General features: G+C 47.7%; 1 protein-coding gene across 1 annotated transcript in view; it reads right to left on the bottom strand.

The window, feature by feature from the left end:
- The window catches only part of grik5 (glutamate receptor, ionotropic, kainate 5), a gene marked incomplete at its 3' end in the record, with an annotated part of 35,467 nt that continues 10,580 nt past the window's right edge, over positions 1-24,887 (bottom strand). The window contains 16 exon segments of the mRNA XM_079751611.1: positions 1-348; positions 351-911; positions 2,339-2,505; positions 3,462-3,590; positions 4,605-4,830; positions 6,652-6,817; positions 7,453-7,626; positions 8,183-8,292; positions 9,517-9,630; positions 11,090-11,272; positions 12,265-12,372; positions 14,736-14,840; positions 16,879-17,031; positions 20,144-20,302; positions 22,116-22,169; positions 23,452-23,630. Of these exon segments, the coding sequence (XP_079607737.1) occupies positions 1-348; positions 351-911; positions 2,339-2,505; positions 3,462-3,590; positions 4,605-4,830; positions 6,652-6,817; positions 7,453-7,626; positions 8,183-8,292; positions 9,517-9,630; positions 11,090-11,272; positions 12,265-12,372; positions 14,736-14,840; positions 16,879-17,031; positions 20,144-20,302; positions 22,116-22,169; positions 23,452-23,630 (2,936 nt within the window).

Raw genomic sequence — 24,887 nt, 5'->3', positions numbered from 1 at the left:
TCAAGAGCACAACTCGACCGCCAGGCAGGAAAGCGCTGGCCGTTCATACAGGTCTCTTACTCTGTCTGATGCTCCCCTCGTTTTCCATGGGCTGACATCCTTCAGGTTCCCCTTAGTTTCTGAGTCTTCATGGCCCCTTCTCTCCGCCTTCTCTGTGACCTGACGGTGATGGCGGGTGGAGAGGGAGAGCCATGTCTTCCGAGGGAGCCCTGTTCCTTTTGACCCCCAGCGCTGCTCCGTGACCTCCATCATCCCCGGGCTCAGTCCTGCTCGGCCAAGAGGTCTGTGGTTTTGCTGCTCAGCGGAGGTGGGAGGGGCCCGGGGGTCTGTGGCCGCCTCGGGCTGGGCCCTCCCCCTCCGCCCTCACTGTCTGTGTTGGAGGAGGACGGGGGCGGGGGCGGAGGTAGCCGGGGGAGGGGCGCCGAGGAGGGCGGGATGCGCGTGGAGGCGGACGGCCCCAGGCCGGTGTCACCGCGGAGGTTCTGTATCCGGCGGCACTCCTGGCAGATCCGCACGTGGCTGCAGCCGCGCGCGGCCAGCACCGTCATGGCGGCGGGGGCCGGGGGAGGCGGGGTGGTGCTGGCCCCCAGAGGGAACTCCAGGATGCGCTGGGGCCCTGGGCCCAGGTCTGCGGCCGCGGACCCTTCCGCTGCTCCGCCTCCACCTTCCCCGGCTCCGCCAACCAAGGGCCCGGCTCCGCCCGTCAGGGTCCCGGCACCGCTGTACAGCTTGCCGTTGCTGAGGCGCATCTCGCGGACAAGCCGCAGGGGCCGGGGGGCCCCCAGGGGGACGCGGCCGGGGTGGCGCAGGGCAGAGGAGCTGGAGGCGGGCCGGCGGCGGCGGGAGCGGGAACTCTTCTTACAGGAGACGGCGTTTCGAAACTCGGTGAGCATCTCCTGACAGACAGACACCTGGGAGAGGGGGAGGAGCGACGGAAAAGAGGAAGGAAGGAGGGGGAGAGAGGAGGAGAGAGGGAGGAGACGAGGGTAGGAAAGGGGGGAGGGGCCGAGGAAGCAAAGTAGGCAGATGGCAGGATGAAAGTAAAATGAGGGGGGGCAGAAAGGAAGAGGTAAGAGCAGGGGGATGGGGATGGAGAAAAACAAGAAAAAAACACGAGGTAGGTGGAGGTAAAGACAAAAAAGTCACACACAGTGACATGGGGCAAAGATGTTACAAGAATGTGGGAGTTGTAGGAGGAGGGGAACAGAGGAAGGGAGAAACCACAAGGTAATGGGGGAGCATGGTAGGATGGGCAGAGATGAGAGGATATTCCAAGAGTAGAGAGTTATTACAATCCGAACACAAAACACCTAAATGTTTAATAAATGGGCGGCCCATAATGACTGCACGATGAACAGAGCGGCGGGCCTGAAAACACACACACAGACACACAGATATAAACACAAATCTATGCCAGCATGTTTCTTCCAACCACCCAAACAGGCCACTGAAATGTGCAATAATCCATCCACAACACACACACACACACACACACACACACACACACACACACACACACGAACACACACACACACACACACACACACACACATAAAACCACATTTCATCAAAATGAAAAATAAAATGAAAATAATGTGCTTACATAAACAGAAACAGTACTCATTATCAGAAGACAGACACTGATGGCCCAATGACAGGAGGTGTGTGAGTTTGAGAGAGAAAGAGAGAGAGAGGCAAAGGAAGAAAAAGAGAGAGAGAGGAAGACGCACAGTACGATGGGTGAGACACAATCCAGGAATGGAAACGGGGGATACCAGCGTACAGGTGAGGCATGTAAAGGAAGATACATCATGACATTTAATGCCAGGGGAAAACAAGTCACACTATACGCTTTTAATTGTCAGCAAATATTGCCAAAGTCTCAATATTGCTTCTCCATGTAACAAGTTTATCTCATAATCACACCTATTGCCATACTGTCAAGCAACCACACTAACGGCGCAAAAGTGTTACATGTTCAGGCACAGCATGCCCTGCAATGGCACTTTATTATGTGTTCATTATTTAAAGCGAGGCTCTTACTAGTCCACTAACCGTATAACAGCACAACTTTGCAGAAACATAATTGTTTTCACGGCACGTGCACATAACATTACACATGGAACCCCCAATAGCATAGCCCGCACCCGCACAAATACACAAAACAACAACACACAAAAACACACAGGATAACGAAAAACACACAGATGATTAATGTTCATAAATTGAATTCTCTCAAAATCACACACGCACACAGATACATTACACACCCAACGGAAGATACGCAAGCGCACCATTAAAAAAGCGGAAGGGTTGGCGGGTTGCCATGGTGACCTACTGGGGTGTGTCTGGGGGTTCGGCGAGGGCAGGTGTGGGGGCGTACCTCGTCGGTCTCGGCCGACCGCCGCGTGGACCACACGAACTCCATGATGGCCACGAACACGGCGATGATCAGCCCGCAGATGAGAACCACAAAGATACCGCCAATGTTCTCCATGCCCAGGCCTGGGGGAGGGGGAGGGAGGGGGGAGAGGGGAGAGAGGGAGAGAGGGGGAGAGAGGGGGAGTGAGGGGGAGAGAGCAGATTGGGTACTCTTTAACGACAAGTATCTCAGTTCATTGTTTGGCATAACTGCGTCTGCTAAATGACTCAATAGTATTAGTAAAGTACTATGAAAGTACTAAGATACTAAAACTAAATAAAGTTACACACATTTATATCGCATTGCTTTCCGTTATTGACACAAACCAACACACACAAACACACACATACACACACACACAGTCCGCTGAATATATGAAAAGTTTTCTCGTATACTATGGAGAATAAAATGTGTTAGTTGCCAAAACCTCAACCTTGACTTGACTGCGTGAATTAGTTTCAGCGGGAATAGTGTGGCACGGAGGAGCGGTTTGGAATAAATAATGTTTGGGCAATTTTATAATGTAGTCCTAATTTTGCTGCTCCTCTTGGAATCACATTGGTTTGAAATAGCTAAAAACTTAATTATCAAAATAGCTAAAGGTTCTTATTTCACTTCAATTAAGATTAGCCCGTTTTATCTGAACCCTTACATACATAAGCTGGCTCACGGGGACATAGATACGTCTATTGCCATTTATTCATACACGACTGCACGAGCAAGCACAAACAAACGCGGGAAACGCGCACATGTACGCACACACATGCACACGTGAGCACACACACACACGCACGTGCATTCACGAGAGAGTGCATGAGTGTGTTCCCATGCACCCTTGCTGTCCAATAAATTCCCCATTAAGGGCCACCTGGGACAAGCAGCAGACATTAGAAGAGTAGAGTGAGCTAAGCACTCTTCACAAGGACATTAGGTTAGGCATTAGCCATTAGTCGGACTGTTAGGGGAGAGGGAGCTGCCCGCAGGGAGAGGAGGGATTAGAGAGGGGTGGGAGGGGGGGCGGGGGAAAGGAGGGACTGACCTTTGGCCCGGTGGTCCTCCTCCCTGGGACACTGGCCGCCCTCCCACCACCTCCTCTTCAGGATCTCCAGACGGTTGTTCTCCTGCATCTGCAGGATGCCCATCGTGATCTCCTCTCTGAACGGAGAGCCTGCCTCGCGCGTGGCACACACACACACACACACACACACACACACACACGCACAAATGCACAAGCAGACACAAACACACACGCACGCGCACACGCATAGACAGACACACACACATACACGCACACCCGCACACACACGCACAGGGACACAAAAAGAGGAACGCATGAGCAACAAGAGAAAAACATCAAACAGGGAAGACAGGAAGGATGAAAGGAATGAAAGAGGGCAAGAAGAAAGGAAGAAGCAAAGGATTGAACAGAGGAAGAAAGGAGTGAGGGGCAGAGAGAAGATGGGAGGTGTTGAGGTCATAGGAGGTATTTCAGACAAGATGAGAAATGAGGAGTGCAGCCAAGAGCTCTGGCAGAATAAAGGATTGTATGAGGAGGCTCATCCTCACACGATGAGGATGAGCAGAGAGGATTATGGGGGAAGATAAAGTGTGAGATTACAAGCCGAGGCCGCTCAATACCAAGCCGCTGGCCAGCGATAGTTAAGCACAGATCATAGGCTAAGAAGACAGAAACAGTTGAACAACAACAAAACAACCGACAACCGTTATAAAGAGAGGATGCTACTGGTGTCAGAGCGTCGCTCTACCTCCGCTTCCATCTGTCCATTCACCTTATCATTCTTGCTCAGTAACGTATCTATCCTTACCTAGCTGAACTGATAACTTCAAATCAACAGTATTCTTCAACTTGGCTATTCTAAATGAGTAGCATACTACTACTACCACCACCACTACTACTACTACTACTACTACCACTACCACCACCCCCAGCAACACCACCACCACCGCCACTACTACTACTACTACGACTACTCTTACTAAAACTAGTAGGCAAATAGTTGAATCCATCCCCACCTTGATACCCTCTTCTTAGGGTATAATCCCTTATCTTGTTACCAGCTTCCACCCAACTCCTCCATAACTCTCCCCCCACCCAAACCTCCACCCCGACACCCCCCCCCCCCCCAACCCCCTGCGTGCCCCCTCTGCCCTGCGGCCTCACCGAGCGGCATGCCGATGCCGTAGCCCTTGGTGTCCAGCAGGCCTCCTATCTGGGTGAGGTTGCAGTTGCGTCCGCGCTGGTACTCGTTCATGGTGCTCTCCATCAGGAAGGCGTACTTGGAGTTGACCACGCGGGCGATGCCCTCCTCCGTGCTCTTCACGAACACGCTGGGCTGCTTGGAGTGCATGTAGTTCCACATCCGCTGGTACGTCTGGTACCGGGAATTCTGGGAGGGGAAAGATATCAGTCAGGTTTTCCCATGTGCAAACACATCAACTGTAGCCTATCCTGTGTGTGTGTGTGTGGGGGGGGAGGTGCACTTGCATATCTGTGTATGTTTTAAACCTTTTTATTATTCAACCTATATTCATCCAGGGAAAAAAATATTGAGATTGAAAATTTGGGCCCTGACAAAGGCAGGCAGCAGCAGTCAAACAAAAAGTGTGTGTCTGTGTGTGTGCGCTTGTTTTTGTGTATGCGCTTGTTTTTTTTGTGGGTGTGTGTGTGTGTGTGTGTGTGCATGTGTGCGTGTGTGCGTGTGTGCGTGTGTGTGTGCGCGCGTGTTTGCGTGTGTGTGTGTGTGTGTGTTGGTGGGTGCAAGCAAGCATGTTAAATGCAAGTATTGACTTGGATGAAGGATGAACCGCGGGTCAACAGTGAGAGATTAGGAGTCACAAAGCTGGGAGAGAAAGCCCAGCCTGAGATAAGTGCACTGATAGCATGCGGCAGCGGAGAACAGCATACAGAGGAATATAGAGAAAGATATCGGATCAAAAGCACACACAGGTAAAAAAAAAAGAATGTGAGAGGTAAGAGGAGGACAAAGAAGGCAGACGAAGGAAATGACCTCCTCATAATGTAACGGTTACGCCTCGGTTTACAAAGACAGGCGAGCAAATCCAAACCAATCTGAACACAGCAGGTGGTCCAGTGTGTGGTGAGAGATTGGACGCACTCTGAAACCGCATGAGGGGAATAAACTTACAATTACATTTTGTGTCGGCTACAATTCTGTCCGAAGAGAAAATCAGAATAAAAGAGTGGGGTTTGAGGGCGGGTAAGTGGGGCGGGTGCCGGCTATTCTGTGTGATGAAATCACTAGGTTTGTTGATCTTTGTGTGCGCATACGTGTGTGTGTGTGTGTGTGTGTGTGTGTGTGTGTGTGTGTGTGTGTGTGTGTGTGTGTGTGTGTGTGTGTGTATGTCTGTGTAATAGATATGGTGAAATGTAATAAAGTGTGAAATCAGATGTTTGTTTTTATGAGCCACAACAATGAGCTCAGATGTTGTCGTATCCTCTCAGTGGTGCAATCTGCAATCTGTTTAAGAAATAAACAGGCAGGCACACACGCACACACACACACACACACACACACACACACACACACACACACACACACACACACACACACACACACACAGGCAAACAGATACACGCAGATGTATTGGCCAGCTTGCTGTCTTCCCCCTTTGTACACACACAAAACACACACGCAAAACCAAATCAATAATTTCACACAACATGCTCACTGCAGCCAACAAACACACACATTGTATATTGTGTGTGATTTTGTGTGTGCATACAAACACACATTCAGACGCACAGACACACACAAACACACACACACGCACCCAAACAAACCCAGATGCCAACCCAGATGCCTGGAGCTGTGGTATAAGTAAACACAAGCAGTCAGCCACTTAACACAAACATAAACAGCCATAAAGCAAACCGGATAGGAGCTCAGAGACAAAGGGGAGATAAGAGGAGACATGAGGATAACATGACACCTCCGGCATAGTCTTGAAGACACACGCACAAACATTTGTTCACACACACACACACACGCGCACAACCGCACACACACATGCATGCACACGCACACACAAATACACACATACACACCTTGCAAACACGCACATTAACGCACACTATTTACAAACAAAAACAAATCCACACACACACTTTTACAAATAAAATACAAACACACACGCACACACATTGACAAACAAACACACACAAACACACAAACACACGCACAGCGTACCATAAAGAAGGTCATGGTGCTCCCTCCGTGGATGGTGCCGTACTCAATGTTGGTCTGGTCGGCCAGGTCATCCGGGGAGCCGATGGGCACCTCCATCCTCTGGACGGTCAGGAAGGCGGCCAGGTTGGCGGTGTAGGAGGAGATGATGATCAGGGTGAAGGCCCACCTGCAGGGCAGAGCACAGGGGTCACGACAGAACAGGGGGGCTTGGTTCACGGGGGCTTTTATTGTGGAAGCACGCTCTGCAATAATCTAAGATAGGGGGATGATTATTCCTCCTAACCCCCCCATAGCTACAGAGTTTATTAGGCTTACTCTCGGGAGAATGATCTTCAATGGGCTTCAGTAAGACATTTAGGACCAACTAGCATTAAATAAAAACTATTTAAAAATTACAAACAAATAATAAATAAAGAGAGAATATAAATTAAATAGACCTGAAAATTAATTGAGAAATGCTATCTGACTAAGCCGGTGGACATGGCTTTTGAATTATGAATATCAACAATAAAAAAAAAGAACATTAAATAAACCCCATACAAGCAGCCTGGCATCACCGTGCTTAGTAAAGACACGCACACACAAACACAAACAAACAAACACACACATGCATGCATGCAAACCCACACAAAGAAACACACTCACACACACACACACACACACACACACACACACACACACACACATACACTCAAACACACACAAACACACACACATAAAAACACAAACAAACACACGCACACACACATACACAAACACCCAGAGCCAGCAGCAGCAGCAGCAGCAGCAGGTCCGACTCACCACACCCCGCTGACACATCTGGTAGACAGGGCCCTGGGCATGATCTCGGAGCCCTGCTGCATGAAGCCTCCGATGGGGAACCACAAGCTGTTCCCAAGGGTGTACTGGTTCTCCAGCAGGTCCTTGCGCTCCCGGAGACACGGGTGGGGGTTGTACCACTCGTAGGGGCTCAGCCTGGGCAGAGAGGACACACCATGTGTAGGGTCAGACACCAGGGACATGTATGCCCCTCTGTCACCTATAGGGACATCATATGCCATAGTGATATGATATATAATGACATGCGTTGTAATATACGATAATGCAATGCAATGTAATATAGTATATGTAATATATGATTTAGATAAAACTATTCAATCGAAATTCTATAAACGCGGAGATGAGGTGAAATATAAAGCAGGGATCTAATATGATATGGGAGCACGCCGCAGTGCAATATAATAGTGGTATGTAATATAAGGAATATCATAAATATCCCATCAGCCTTTATCATCCCAGTGAGCGTGTGATATTATATCTCCCGCCGCTCCACCGTCACCTTATGATTTAGGCGAGGCATGACAAAATAAGGAGAATCCACCGTCTGAGTGGGACAATCTGTGGAGGCCCGGAGACTGAGAGGGAGGGACCAGGGAGAGGGGAGGACAGGGGTGGAGGGAGGGAGGGTGGGAGGGACAAGGGTGGGTGGGGTAGACATTGGAGGAGGGAGGGAGGGAGGACGACCTCTGACCTTGCAGCCAGGAAGAGGATGCAGCTGACGGCCAGGTAGGCCAGCAGCATGAAGAGCCACACAGCTGGAGAGAAGGGGTCCAGGAAGGAGAAGTAGCCTGGCTTCCTCCCCTGGTGCACACACAGAGGGAGGGGGTGGGGGAGAGAGAGAGAGAGAGAGAGAGGGGGGGGGGGGGGGGGGGGGAGAGAGAGAGAGAGAGAGAGAGAGAGAAAGGGGTTGGGGGATTAATGGCTTGAAAGGTAGGTGAAAGAGTTGAAACTATATTTCTGCATATATGTAGCAATATTTAGTCATATATCAGACACTTTTATTCAAAGCAACTCACACATATTTATTTATTTCAAGGATGCCTTTGGTAGACTGCGGGTAAGTCAAACAGTGAATCCCTACATTACCCTGCCCCTTCCACAAGATGAAAAAGATATATGGAAAGATTGATGCAGACAGAGGCAGAGAGGGTGCCAGTCAAAGATAGATCGACCACAGGGAGCCAGATATAGAGACAGGCCTGTAGATAGGTGGGAAAAATGACTTTTAACGTCTAAGCGATGAATGAATGCACCGCGTTTCACCGCCACAGGGTGGCAGTGTTAGTGACCGCACTCAACCGGCAGCAGGACAGCCATGCTTCGATAAGCTAATGCAGTGATCCATAAATGCCCGGTGTCACAATGATTCTCTCCACAGTGCTCCTGGCTGGTGGCCCAACACCTCATTAGCAATGTAAAGCTGCCACCCTTATCTAGTCCCCACAGCCCCGCCATGGAGGAAGGTGAATATCGTCCACAGGGCTTCAGCAGGGACGCATCGGGAGGCTTTTACCTTATCACTCACAGCCAAATACAGTCTGAGCAATATTGAGATATCTAGTGGTGACCATATCCTGCTTACATGTGAATAACTGTCACTCTAGCTCATTTTTTGGGTTTGGAAATTCTTGCAACCTCAACTTCCCCATCAACATATCTGTAAAATCACAATGCCCCAGTGAAGTATTAGTATTAGTATTAGTATAGTATAGTATATAGTATTAGCATTAGTATTAGTAGTAGTATATATTATTTGGAAATCATCATATATAAGGGATCTTACCTTACTTTTTTTGTAATAGGTATACTCTAAATATGTATTTCTTATAAGTCATCAATCTCGTGCAAGCCCATATACCTATGAAGAGACCAGTATATAATGTATATGTATAGCACCAGCTGAGATGCATTCTATCTAGATTAGGGGGCACTATGGTCCTTATACACAAACTGCAGCCTCTGCATCCAATCTGAGACCCCAGGTTCTGGTTCTGCTAGCCCGATGACCTCTGACCCCTTGCTCACCAGGTGAACTCTGTACAGGATGCTGATTCCCAAGGTCATGAAGGGCTTGGAAAAGTCGATGACCTTCTCTCTCTCCGAGGTGATAGTGAAGCTAGCCACCGCCAGGTCCGCTTTCTGCAGGGTGGAGGGGGGAGGGAGATGGAGAGATAGAGAGCGAGCAAACATTACAGGAGCGGGTGAGTAACACAGAAACACCGACCGCAGAAAGAAGTGGAACTGGAGAGCAAGATAAAATTAGACCATGGAACGCCACTCGAAGCCGGCGTGTAGGGGAGGCTGTTATACAAGCGATTACAGTGCTGTGATATTTGTTGGGCTAGTCAAGGACAAATCCACACTCCGTGCTTTTCCATTTGTAAAGGAAAGCACCGGTAAAGGAACAACAAGCGACAACAAACTGGAAGATATCTCTTCAGAGATTTCCATAAAATGTCGACAGCCAAACTCACATTAACCCAGAAGAACAATGGGGTGGACAATACATCCATAACTGCACAGTCACACATAGATACAAACACACACACGCACACACATATTCACATACTCACATTTGACCATAGACATGGTTCATTTCGAAAAAGAGATGCACAACTATGCACAGTAACACACACACACACACACACACACATAGACACACAAACACACACACACGCACACAACCACTCCGACTCTCACACACACACACACACACACACACACCCACACACATACACTCACTCAACTGCTGACATTTTTCAGCCTATTTAACACTGTTATTTGCACCAAATTGCTAGCGTCGCTCCAGCATGCACACCTTTATAAAGCCCAGTAGGTCCTGGGTCTCCCTGGCCCTGCTCCCTCTCCTCCATTAGCAGATAATTGATGAACATGGGCTGCTAATGAGGGCTGAGTGATCAGGCCATGGGGAGGCCATCAGGGGAGGGAGGCAGTGCCGAGCGGAAGGGGAGCAAGGGGAGAGAGGAGGAGGGGGCCCCCATGCCACAGACCTCACACGGGGCCCAACGCCTGTTAATTGAAGTGTGCCGGATGGTAATTAAGCAGAGAGGCGGTCTCATTAGCTCTTATGCTAGCAGGCTATTCGTGTCGTGGGCCGGCAGGGGGCGGGGCCTAGAAAGATCTGATTGGGGGAGATGGATTTTCGTGAGGAAAGTTTTAATGTTAGATTCTAGGAAATGTATCCAGCTCGGGCGTTGCCCCAGATACGACTTGTATTCCCTTCTGAGGGCTATTTGAGAAGTGGGAATTTGAAGCCGAGCTAAGGTTTGCGGCTATGTCTTCAGTATGTGTTGTGCGGTTCTGTGTGTGGGCACGGGTGTGCGTGTGCGGTTGTTGTGTGTGTGTGTGTGTGTGTGTGTGTGTGTGTGTGTGTGTGTGCGTGCGTGTGTGTGTGTGCGCGAGCGATTATGTGTGTGTGTTTATGTGTGTGTGTGTGTGCGTGTGTGTCTGTGAATGTATGTCTGTATCAGGGTGCGTGTGACTGCGTCTGTGACTGTCTGTGACTGTATGCGTGTTTGTTTGTGTGTGCCCGTGTGGCTGTAAGTGGGCCTTTGTGTGTGTGCAAGTGTGCCCTCACTCGGTTAATCAGCTCCCCCACCATCCCGGTCCAGGAGCCGTTGGGCTCGGGGGCCCCGTACAGCCCGTCGTCCACCAGCTTGATCCTGAAGGAGAACTTCAGGATGTCGGCCAGCTCCCGGAGCATGTCCACGCAGAAGCCCTCGTACTGGTCGTGGCCCTTGCGCATCACGTACGGGTTCTCCTGCAGCCACAGACACAGAGGGAGGCAGGAGATGAATGCAATGTGTTCACAAAGCGCTTTGCTGCAAACTACAAGCTCTCACAGCCCTTTACAGGTCAATTCCTTCACATTCGCAAGCCCTCACACATTCAGTGACGCATACACAAGTATACACACACACACACACACACACACACACACACACACACACATACATACACATACATTCACACTTCACACATTAGCTTCTTGCTTAAGGGCAACTTTATATCTTTTCCCAGGAGGATCAAACCAGCAACCACAGCACCCAGCTTCTAGTTGCCAGACAACCCACTCTACCTTCTGAGGGACTATTGTCACTATAGCGACAGGAGGAAACAGGACTTTAGTTGAAGCAACACTCGTTCAACACCAAGGGATCGCATTTTTGAAAAGCTGGGAAGAGCGTTGAGAAATGTTTCTGATAGAAAGCTAACAACTAGAAAGATATTAATGTAAAAGTAACTAATGAGGATTATTTTATAGCTATCGCAAATGGATATGAAACAGCAGGGTACATGTATGCACAATTCTAACTGCAGTGCTGCTGGCTGATCATTAGGAGCTTTTGCTGAGGCATTATAACAATTAACCTAATTGGCATCTCCCAGGGAGACAAAATGGCTGCTGATGGCAGAGAATCTGTGCCGTTAACGGCAATCAGAACCATATTCTCTTTCATTTAACATCGAAATCAGAGGTGTGGAAATGCTGGTCAGGAGGATTCCACAAAGATAATGATATTCATGAGAACTGTCTCTGATTCCGTGTATGGTATGAAGTACGGTGCCCATGAGGGGACGTAACTCCTGACTGAGAAATCCGCGCACGAGTAGTTTCACTGTTCTAAGTACTAAAGGGAAAAACATGTGATCCATGACTGGTACACAACACAAGGCAGCCATGGTGACCAAGGAAACCCCCCCAACATGCTGGCCAAGAGAGAGGGGGTGGGGGGCACACCGCTGCCTTACCAGTATGGTGGTGACGATGAGTGTCTTGTTGGCCAGCGTCTCCGACACGTTGATGTCCAGGCTGGTGGAGTTCATGGCCAAGGTGTTGTTGGAGAACCACACACCGATCTGTCATGGAGGTGAGTGGGGGGCGGGTTACAATCGATGGCTATGCGCTGAAGCTCCATCTTTGAGGTAAGTGCTCTACACTAGCGGCCCGGCACACATCATCTATTGCAATTAAGCAGGTGCAGCTGAGCGAGTTCAATCTATTCGGCCATTACCCAGAGTGCCCTTGCATGTCTAACAGAACGGCGCCCTGCTGTTGTGTTTCGTTCACGGAATACCGTATGTCCTCGTTTATTTAATAGCGCCCCTTGGAGCCATTTACCTGTGGGAGTATGTGGAATGGAGGGCTGCAAAGAAAGCATGTACTTGCAGGCAGATCAAGGAACGGGGTGCAAAAAACAAGTCGTCAGTATCATGAAAGCCATTTATGAGCTACCGTTCCATTACCACGCATGCTTTCCTATGCTTACATTTCTTAAAGGGCACCGGAACCGCCAAAGATATATCTGCTTTATGGCGCCATAAAACCTGTTGAACCTCATGAGTCTGTGTGTGTGGGTTTGTGTGCATGTGTATGTGTATGTGTGTGTTTGTGTGTGTGTGTGTGTGTGTGTGTGTGTGTGTGTGTGTGTGTGTGTGTGTGTATGGTTGTGCATGCATGCAGGTGTGTATGTGCTTGTGTGTGTGTATATGCATGTCTGTGTGTGTGTGTATATAGCTTGCACAACAGCCTCTCTGGAAGAGGTTGCTCTCCTGCCTCCCTCAGTAGGTCAGAGCACAGAGACGGAGGAGACACAGCCGTGGATTTTGTTTTTTCTCCCCTGCTACATCGTGTCCTCGCCTGGCATTTAAACCAGGCAGTGGTTCCTGGCCTGCAGACGGTGCTGCAGTGGAGCTGCATTCACAAAGGTGACCAGACGGATCAGAGTTAAAATGTTAATCGTAGTCAATTAGGCACCGATCCCTCCCACCGAGTTAACATCCAGGCATGGCCCTTGTTATCCTGCTGGCATTCAGTGTTCACATGAAAGCCAGCAGGTTGACATTAGGCCCTACGGAGGTATCTTAAAGGCAGACGGTGAAGAGGTGTTTTGCCATGCCGCTGAACCATGAATAAACCGCCTGGATCTAGATCTGTGGCGATGTGCGCACTTTCGTGTCATTAAATCTTAATTTTCTTCCAGCGTGGGTGGAGTGTATCTTTTACATTTTGCCATCCCTTTCTCTTCCCGCCCTCTCTCTCTCTCTTTCTCTCTGGTCCTGTGTGAATCCCTACAGGAACTACAGCGCAAGTGACTGAGGGATTTCGCTATGGTTGCTGACATGCTCATGAGCAAGTTGTGAATGATGTTCAAAGAGACTAGCTCTGCTGAGTTTATGTGTCTCTAACTGTGGGGTTAACTTGTGCACATGGTTTTCTGCCTCAGGCAGGACTTTAAAATATCGTTTTGCCCATATAAGGAACTTGGCATAAACTAGTATTGAAGGTGATGTAGGTACAATTTAAGAGCTACTTATTAAGTGTAATTTCATAGCAATGGCATAGCCATCTGCAACAATTAGGGAGTTAATTCTCTGTGAAAATATTTTGTTTCAAGGTAAGTGTGCCTGCGTGCGCATCTATGAAAGTGTAGATATGACACCACTCCGGCTCGTCTCTTACTAATCAGGGAATGTCTTCTTGATTGGTTCGGGAAATCAATCACACGTGCGTGAAAGGCAACATTTAAATATTTAATGGTTGTTGTTGTATATTCTGTTGATTTGGTTTACATGAATGGATGATGACCCCATCACCACATTAGTAAGAGGGACAAGGAAATCATCAAGGGCTTTAGAGTTTCAGTCCATGCTTTAAATGTTTGAATCATTTCGCCTCTCCAGTTTACATGCAATATTAGATTCTTGGACAAAATGCCGTAGAGGCCTTAGATAATGCAAAACAAAATATATGTTATAGGAAATAAAAAAGGACAAAATAACCAAAGACATTAGTTGTCAGTAATCCAGACATTTTAATCCAGAGTGGCGCTATGAGTAAATTACTTAACAGTTTATATAAGGGCTCATCTTCTTCTCGTGCACTGCGAGTCGATCCTCTTTCGTTCATTTTTTAATACTGTTGTTTTTAATTGGCTGTTCTGGGCAGTTTTTAAATCAATGATTTAAATTTAATATCTTTGTTAATTGGTTTTCTTTGTGTTCTCTGGGGGGCCGTGTAGAAGCCAAAGCTTCAAACCAGCATCTCACTATCAAGTCCCCAGACACTGAGGGGTGGGGAGGGGGGGACTTGTGATGAGATTGACCTCTGTGTTAAATGCCTCTGTGGGCACTTTCAGATCAGACAGGTGGCCTCTGACTTTATTCCCTTTGCCTGCAGGCCAACGGGCGGAGCTGGTGGACGCTAGCGTGTGACCCCTGACCTCTCTGTGGCCCCCGCGGTGCTTCTCCAGGATCCTCAGGGTGTAGTTGGTCCTTTGACCTTTACTGTTGAACTCCACGCGGCCTGTCAGGCCGTCGTACTCCACCTGGGCGAGAGACACAGGGATGAGAGAGAGAGAGGGAGAGAGGGAGAGAGAGAGAGAGAGAGAGAGAGAGAGAGAGAGAGAGAGAGAGAGAGAGAGAGAGAGAGAGAGAGATAACAGTAAGTCGAAATGACAAAACAAAAGCGAGGTGTATGGGGAGAGATGAAGAGAGTAGGAGGAGGGTGAGCACAATGTACAGGCAGAGGAAAAGGGAGGGAATGAGAATGCAGGTATAAACAGAGCACAACCGAACTAGACGCTGTGTCAATATGCGGTTTCAACTTTCTGTTTCAACTTTTTTAGAAATCAACAAGTCAGGAGATGGGTGAAAACGAGGGAGGGAGGGAGAGACGGATGAGGAAAAACTGCAGAGGAAATACCCCCTAAAGTCTGTACACAGACATAACCCAGACAGTAAACAAACTGTAAACAGGCAGAACCCAGAGAGTAAACACACCATCAACAGGCAGAACCCAGACAGTAAACAGACTGTAAACAGGCAGAACCCAGACAGTAAACAGACCGTAAACAGGCAGAACCCAGACAGAAAACAGACTGTAAACAGGCAGAACCCAGACAGTAAACAGACCGTAAACAGGCAGAACCCAGACAGTAAGCAGACTGTAAACAGGCAGAACCCAGGCAGTAAACAGACCGTAAACAGGCAGAACACAGACAGTAAACAGCACAGAAGCTGAATAGTCCTCCACCCCGATAAGGGGTGGAGGATGGCATGGGGATGGAAGGAGGTGCCCGGGACGGGGTTAGGGATCTAAGGCAGATGCTGGGCCTGGCAGGGAGCAGACGATGGAAGGACGGAGAGCAGGAGGGGCTGAGGATGGGCGGCCCCTCCAGAGACGCTCACCCCACGCAGGGATGACACGCAGCGGCGGGGGGTCGACGGGACGAGACAATGGCCAGTGTAGTGTGACAATAGCTGGGATGAAGGGTCGGGATGAGATGAGCTGATGGCTGATGTCTGGTGGAGGGAGGCGCTGAGATCTATATAGTTAACGTCATAGAGGGCTAACATGGGGCCAATATGGAAGACTGTCTTGTGTTCATAATCGTGGGGGGTATCACAATGGATATTCAGATCCAAAATGTCTGAGTAGGATTTCTAAGGGCAGGACTGTGTGTTTGAACATCTCTCATCCGTTTGATTCTGCTCAAATTGCTGCACCTCTGGGTGGAGTTAATTGGTTTATCCAGATGTTGGGTCGGAAACACTAGAGAGAACTAACGAGTATAGGATATTTAAATATCCCCCTCCCATTCCCCCCTTGAAATATTTTACACATCAAATTGTTCCGTAGCTAATGTGTTTCACATTAACATAAAAAAACTGCGAACAGTAGTGATTCATGTCAGACGTGATTTGTAAAGGCATTGGCACCAGCCTTGTTACAAGCCCTGACAAAACAAAAGCCAGTGCTGTGACTATCCACAAACCTGTCAATCTGTTTGATTCCTGAAGAGTGCGTGTTCGCTGAGGTGTGTATGGATTCGAGATAGACATGCATTTGCATTGATATGACAATTTGTGTTGTGTGGATGCCTTTCTATTAGTAAGTGAGCAAACCGTGTTCATATTACTGTGTGTGTGTGTGTGTGTGTGTGTGTGTGTGTGTGTGTGTTTGCATGTGTGTGTGTGTGTGTGTGTGCATGCGTGTGTGCGTGCGTGCATGCGTGCGTGTGTGCGGATCCGTGTGTGTGCATACACATGTGGGTGTTTCTGAGAATATGTGCACGTACATGCAGGTCCAAATATGATCGGCATCCTTTCCAAACAGAGTGCCCTCATGCAGTATGTACATAGTCCCGTCTGTTCCCTGCATTTGTGTGTGTGTGTGTTTGTGTAATATAATATATATTTACGCGCGGGGGATATTTACATGTTTAACATTCGGTATCTAACTCTGTGTTCACACACACATACGCAAACCCCCGACGGCATGTGCGTGCCCACCACCACAGTTTGTGAGCATGTATACGCGTGTGCACGGCGATGTGCGCAGCGCCAGTCGTCATGGCGACTCACCATGCGCAGGTAGTTCATGAGGCTGGTGCCGTGCTGCCAGATCTGTGGCGAGGCGCAGCTCAGCGGTTTCACGCCGATCTCCTGGCTGCGGTTGAGTTCGCGCACGGCGCCCACCACCACGTGCACCGCGTCGAACATCAGCGCAGACGAGAGCTGGTGGAGGAGGAAGGAGGGGGGGAGGAGCAGGAGGGATGGGAGGAGATGGGGTGGAGGAGGAGGTGGGGGGGGGGGGGGGGGGGGGGGGGCGGACAGAGGAGGGTAGGGGAGAGTAGAGGGGGTTCAGGAGGAGAGGTGGGAGGGGGGGGCGCGTTTGAGGATAGAAGAGAGGAGGGGAGAGGAAAGGGGCGTGAAGGGAATGGAAGGAGAACAGGAGTATGGGGAGAGAGGACATGTTTAATGAGAAGGACAGAGAGGAGGGAAATCGAAAGAAACAGATGGAGAGAGAGGAAAAATATACATAAGGGGGAGAAGGACAGTTGGCAACATCAATCTACACGAGACAGGGAAAGACGCATGCACTTACTCTGCCGATAACTAAATGTGGCAGAATATGATGAATGAAAGCTAAACAAAGCTCATATCTTAACTCTGTTTACATGCTTTGTTACAAGCATGTGTGCGCCTGCATGATGGATATTAATTTACGTGCATTAGAGAGTGCAATACGTTATGAATTTGGCCATTTTTTCAGATTTGTCAGACCCAAAAACTGTGTGTGTGTGTGTGGGTGTGTGTGTGTGTGTGTGTGTGTGTGTGTGTGTGTGTGTGTGTGTGTGTGTGTGTGTGTGTGTGTGTGTGTATGTTTGTGTGTGTGTGTGTGTGTGTGTGTGTGTGTGTGTGTGTGTGTGTGTGTGTGTGTGTGTGTGTGTGTGTGTGTGTTTGTTTGTGTGTGTGTTTGCATGTGAATTAGTGGTTTAGTGGTTCCAGTCCAAATCCGTGGACGGTTCGTGACAGCAGAGAAAAGTACACCCATGATTTAGCACATTTTGAGTCACAGCCATATAATTATTATAAACAGTGGTATTGCAACAGGACTTTATTATACTATTAGAAACCAGAGCCAGGAACAAGGATTAAAATCGATAGGCAAATTGATGAACACTGAGTGATGTAGCGATCGCTGAGTGATCTCTGCTGAGCTGCCATCGATGTTCAGTTGAGAAAATGGAGGGAGAGAACGGCAAGCGGGGAGCGAAATGCGATGCAAAAAAAGTGGTAGATGTGTCAATATTCGCTCATTATAGGAGCGGAATCTTACCAAACATGTTAACGGGATTATGGCTCAAATTGGCCATTTATACCAAACGTAGCTCTGGCCAGCGCGAGATGAGCCATACCAGCAGGGGGTAAAACCAAAACGACAGCTCACTTACTAGAGGCTTCAGTTTTATTATTCAACCAACCCGATACTATGAACATCCACTAAGCCTTGGGCTTAGTGGATGTTCATAGCGTTTACAGCCCTACTCTGTAGTTGAAGGTGCTGTGTTCAAATAGATGGTTATAGGGATAATGTGTACAATCGACTGGCCTCTAGCGGAACAGACTTGGCAGAAATGTAATTTAATATTCACAAGTATGTAAAAATGTGTGTGTAACCCCGTGACAATAAGATCCTTTGTTTTGGTTACCTTAGAAGGTGCCCTTTATGTCTACATAGGGAGCGGGTCCTATACTATGGGGACTGCCATGTTGAACGGACATATTTATACGGTAGAACAAAATGGACAAACGGCTTTGGAGAAAATGGGTTTTAAATTAAATAGAAAAATGTGCTTTGGGCTGAGTTCAAGGAAAGAGTTGGGCGTGTTATCCCCATGGCGACGACCCATTTGCGAGCCACACACCATGGCGTTATAGTACAATGAGCCACACACTGTGTCCGAGAAGCTTAACCATCGCATAGAGGCAGATATCCAAATCAACTGCTGGCCATGCAAAGCTCCAAATATCTTCCTCCACACTGTGGCGTTATACTATGCACCATAGAAGCCTAACCCTCTCTCAGACGCACCTTCAACATCAACCGCTGGCCAGACGCTGTACCATACATCCACACACACGGTAACGTTTTACTATGAGTGCCCCATAAGCTTAAAGCTCTCTCGGAAGCGCCTCATATATCCATTGAAGTTGAGCCGTCCTTTCACTAAAATATCCTGTTTCTGAAAAGGATTAAATAATTATGGAGTTTGATTATTTAATGCAAGTGTAAAATAATGTAGGGAATGTCAGTTGGCAGATGAGGGGGATTAGGCTAAATGGTTGTGCATTCTTAAAACATTCCATGTTTGCCGGCATAGATCCAACTTCACACCGTCATGTTATCCAATGCAACCTATATGCAGGTGCTGCATCGAGAGTAAACATTGGCTTTTAGTGCCGACTGCTACGGAGATGAATGACACAGATACTAAAATTATAGGACGATGAATATAGTTTACCACTATGGATGCCATAAGAAAACTGCATGTTGAGAAATTTAAATAGGCTGCTACCTCAGCATCTCATTCAACATGTATAATTGTTTAATAATATAATTGTAATAATTGTACTGTATGGGGAAAAAAAAGGTTTCAATGTAAAATGACCTCTACCTGTAAGCAGTGGCCTATAGTTTTATGTTACCAGACTAGGTAACTATAAATAATTCATAAATCTATCATGGAACCTCATCAATTGACACTTGGCCTCTCGATGCTGCTGTAATTGATGACATCATTTTGGAAGTACCTACTGGAACCTCACACAATACAGGCCAGGCCACCTTAGATTGAACCAACACCATAGCTGCAACCAGCTGCTAGGTACTACTTAATTGTACACAGTGGATCTTAAAGATTATTGCACTTTTTAGGCTTATAGGTTTTTTCTTATAGTGTTTTTTATTTAAAACATTTAGAAACTAAAGACATACAAAAGTAGCCGATATATAAATACCAAATACACTCTTATCTTATCTTAGAGCAGACATTCATGCTATCAAACAGACAAGTAACAGAGAATTTGCAGTTGAAAAATTTAGATTAGTACGAAGCAAACCTACCCTTCATATATAAGGGTAAAAAATACAAAAATCATGAAACGAACCGAAACGGTTACACACCTAGTACTCTTACATGTGTGCGCGCTTGTGTACTAGTGTGTGTGTGTGTGTGTGTGTGTGTGTGTGTATGTCTCTGTGAGCGTGTGTATGTGTGTGTGGGTGTGTGTGCATGCAAGTGTGTGTGTGTGCGTGCGACCATGCGTGAGTTTGTGTGCTCACCGCGGGCCCAGGGTAGGTGAGATCACAGCCCTCCCTCCAGGACAGGTTGAGGCTCCTGATGAACTCCAGGTAGAAGGGGTGGGAAGTGTTGAACATGGAGAAGCCCACGATGTTGGACTGCTCGTCCACAATGTCGTCCAGCCTCAGGAGAGGGAAGTCCTGCAGGGGGTGGGAGAGAGGGCGTCAGCTGAGAGCACAAGAAAGAGAGAGAGAAGGAGAGAGAAGGAGAGAGAAAGAAAGAAAGAAAGAAAGAAAGAAAGAAAGAAAGAAAGAAAGAAAGAAAGAAAGATATAAAGAAAGAGAGAAAAAAAAGAGAAAGAGAGGAAGAAAGAAAGATGGAAAGAAAGAAAGAAAGAAAGAAAGAAAGAAAGAAAGAAAGAAAGAAAGAAAGAAAGAAAGAAAATGAAAGAGAGACAGAAAGAGAAAGAGAGAAAGAAAGATAGAAAGAAAGAGAGAAAGAAAGAGAACGAAAGAAAGAAAGATAGAAAGAAAGAGAGAAAGAAAGAAAGAAAGAACGATAGCAAGAAAGAGAGAAAAAAAGAAAGAAAGAAAGAAAGAAAGAAAGAAAGAACGATAGCAAGAAAGAGAGAAAGAAAGAAAGAAAGAAAGAAAGAGAGAAAGAAAGAAAGAAAGAAAGAAAGAAAGAATGATAGCAAGAAAGAGAAAGAAAGAAAGAATAAAAAAGAAAGAGAGAAAGAAAGAGAAAGAAAGAAAGAGAAAGAAAGAAAGAAAGAAAGAAAGAAAGAAAGAAAGAAAGAAAGAAAGAGAACGAGAGAAGAGGACTAGACTGAAAGAGAGAGAAAAAGAAAAGAGAAATATATGAACATGCAAAAAGATAGATAAGTTGACATATATCTAGGCAGACAGACAGATATCCAGACAAAAGAAAGACAGATAGATGTATAGATGGCTAGATTAATATATGGATAGATGGCTAGATGAATATATGGATAGATGGATAGATTAAAGGATAGATTAAAAGATAGATAATGTACAAACAGACAGATGACAGAAATAAAGATATCTAGGAAAGATAAATGGATTACTTGAAAGGGTGAGAGAGCTTGACAGACCCTGAGAGAGATATATAAAGAGTAAGACGGTGACAAGGAGACCGAGAGATGGAGAGAGAGAGAGAGAGAGAGAGAGAGAGAGAGAGAGAGAGAGAGAGAAAGAGAGAGAGAGAGAGAGAGAGAGAAGGAGACAGAGAGAGAGAGAGAGAGAGAGAGAAGGAGACAGAGAGAGAGAGATGGTAATGCTGGCAGTAGGTTAAGCAAGAGAAGCGCCCCGCTCATCTCATCTCAGGTACATCTCGGCAGACAAACGGCGGCACTCGCCTTCAGGTGACACATTCATTTAAATGACGCGGCGGCGGTGGGTGGGGGGGTTCTGTGTGGGAACAGAACAGGGGTGTGGAGGAGTGACAAAGGAAAGAAACCCGCCAGAAGCAACGGCAGGACGGTAGGAGGATGAAGTAAAAGGGCACTACACATCTTTCGTCATGGCTGTCGTCGCCTCAAACCCACTCTCATCCTCTCTCGCTTTCATTCCTCTCCTCTATTTTATCTCTGCCATCTTGCTCTTCACCTTGTTGAATAATTCCCTCCGTCTCGTTCTTCTCGTTCTGCTTTCTTCCCCCGCCATCCCCCTTAACTCCCCTCCATCTCCTTCAGTCGCCCTTCGTCCTCACCGAGCGACGTCAAGCACTCTCACGTTCACTTTAACACCTCAGCTCAAAAGAAAACGGAATACAAAACGAAAAAGAAGAAAGCGCAGCGGGAGAGGGACGGAGAGAGAGAGAGAGAGAGAGAGAGAGAGAGAGGGAGAAACGGTAAGCAGCGAGAGTTTAAGATGGAGGGCAGGAGCTCGGCAGGATGGTGGTGGAGGAAGATGAGGAGGAGGAGGAGGAGGAGAAGGAGGAGGAGGAGGAGGGGGAGGAAGAGGAGCAGGCAGGGAATTGGTATGCTCCTACCATCGTGGTGAGGATGTACTTGTAAAATGCAGACGTCATCCCCAACTCTGACGCCTGCAGGGGGAGAAAGAGAGAGAGACAAAGATTTAACCAAATGAATGCGAGGAGGGCAGCCCCTTACAGGGAGGTCACGACATCAGGAACGAGAGAGGGAGATAAGAGAGGCAGCACACATAGAGAAAGACAGGAGGGGGAGGGCGGGGAAAGAGATGGAAAAGACAAGAAGGAGAAGATGCATGAGAGACAGTTGTGGGACGAAAAAGGTGAGACGTCGGGGGAGAGCGGGGGGCGGGGAGGGGAGAAGACGGGGGGAAGGGGGGGGGGGGGGGGCTACCTCATCAGCGTTATACATCATCCCTTGCACAGCAGGACATTAGACTGAGGGCGGGGGCAACGTGACAGCAGCCCATATGCAGGCGCAAGCAGCAACTCAGTGGGCGGGCCACCCGGGTCCCTGCACCCCCCCAGAACCCACCCCCAGCCCCCTGGGAGAGGGGAATCTGCAGGCCCCTGACTGGGCCGAACATCTGCAGCAGATCGGTGTGGACTCAAGGGGAAAGAGATGGAGGAGCCGTGGGCATTACATTAGTAGCTGGTGTATATATGTTTGAGTGTATATATATATACATACACAGGCCCACTTATGTTCTAGAAGTTACAAATGAATGTTCTTGTTTTGTTTAACCTAAAAAAGGGAGGCACGAAGGGGCAAGAATAAGGTCTTCTTCACCCTGAATGTATTTTTATAACAAATATACATGAATTTATTATTTATTCTATAATCATGCACGCTCATTATATAAAAAATATTGTATAGCCTCGAGTAGTTGTATGTTGTGTGAGCTAGTAATGTATGTGTGTGCATATGTATGAATATGAACGTATGTATTTTTGTGTGTGCGTGTGTGTGTGTGTGCGTGTGATTGTGTGCGTGTCCCTGTGTGCACGTGTATTAAAGTGTGCATACATGCCTGGGTGATTGTGTTTGTGAATGTGTGTATGTGTATGTATATGTGCGTGTGTGTGTGTGTGTGTGTGTGTGTGTGTGTGTGTGTGTGTGCGTGAGTGTGTGTGTGTGTGTGTGTGTGTGTGTGTGTGTGTGTGTTTGTGTATGTGCCTGTATGCACGTGTATTTAAGTGTGCATACATGCCTTGGTGATTGTGTGTATGTGTGTATGTGTGTATATGTGTGTGTGTGCGTATGTGTGTGTGTGTGTGTGTGTGTGTGTGTGTGTGTGTGTGTGTGTGTGTGTGTGTGTGTGTGTGTGTGTGTGTGTGTGTTTATGTGGTTATTTGTATGTGTATGTGTATATGTGTGTGTAATTGCGTGTGTGACCTTCTTGAGGATGAGATAGGAGACGGAGGCGTTGGCGTCTATGATGATGGTGGCCACTTTGTCGTCTCGGATCTCCTTCAGCAGGGGGGTGGGGTCCAGGTTATCGTCCAGCATTCTGACCGACAGTGTCTCCCTGGAGATCAGGAAGCGACGCACCAGTTCCTCCAATCGTAGCAAACCTGAGGGGCAGGGCCAGAATACATTCATGAATGTTACAGGTTGTAGCATTATGCCAAGGGTACTTAACGCCAGCTCCAGTTCTGGGCAATGTTTAACGTTTAAGTATGATAATTATTCCACGATGGAGCCTAATGATTGAACAATATTGTTTTTAACAGAGTGCTTTAAAGACCCCATAAAAAACATTTTTACATCACTCACACAAATTATTCAGCATAGTACTGTATGTGGACACATCAGACACAATCTGTTACTATGCTATTTTGCATCCATATCCAATCAACCTTTCTGTGCAGCTGAAGTTTGACTCTGACAACATGTCGGCACTGGCTAGCTTAACGCTGTTACCAATTATATCCTAACATGTTTCCTCACTTATCCCTGCAACAAACACACAGCTGGGTCACTCGTTGTCACCGTCACATGGTTCCATCAAACTCAGAGAGAACGAAAGGCACCACACCTCCACCGCACCTGCATAAACCTACATCATGTGTCGTATGCATCACAGAACCATAAAACACACAAATAACACACAATGAGGAAATGTGAACCGCTCTGAAACCTTTCAAGCATGCAGTCAGGACCCAAACCGCAGAGAGGGAAGCAAAAAAAACTGTGAAGGAATCCTTGAGAAAAACAATCCTTCTTAAAGTGAAATCCTCAGGTGAAGGAGTCTCCAAGGCAGATGGGTGGAGGCCCGGCTACTTGGCTCTCTCCCTATGAAGCCCGCTGAGCCGAAAACCTCATTGTCATTCTGGAGTGAAACAAGCCCTTGGTATGTAAATAGGTGGTGGTCGGGGGCTAGGAGTCTGGAGGATTGTGTCTCTGTGTTTTCTTGTGTGTGTGTGTGGGGGGGGGGGGGTTTTGGGGGGGGGGGGGGGGTAGAGGGGGTTAAAAGAGGGGGTGGGGGGGGCGGGTCTCTGTAAGCAGAGGGGGTAATCACTGAACCAGGCCAAAACTTTAATTAGTTTGAGGAAGGAGGGGGTGTGGGGGGGGAGAAAAATCAATGTTCTCGCCTGCTCCCCGTCTCCCACACCTCTCTCTCTCTCTCTCTCTCTCCCTCTCTCTCTCTCTCTCTCTCTCTCTCTCTCTCCCTCTCTCTCTCTCCCTCTCCCTCTCTCTCTCTCTCTCTCTCTCTCTCTCTCTCTCTCTCTCTCGTTCTCTGCCCTCCCCAATGTCTTTTTTTGGTTGTTTGTGTTAGTATCCTCGCTTTCGCACTCTCACACCTAAACACTCACTCTCTCACTCTCTCT

This window comes from Pollachius pollachius (genome assembly GCF_949987615.1).
Source record: "Pollachius pollachius genome assembly, chromosome: 1".
NCBI classification, from domain to species: domain Eukaryota; kingdom Metazoa; phylum Chordata; class Actinopteri; order Gadiformes; family Gadidae; genus Pollachius; species Pollachius pollachius.
This window is presented reverse-complemented; position numbering and strand designations above follow the sequence as displayed.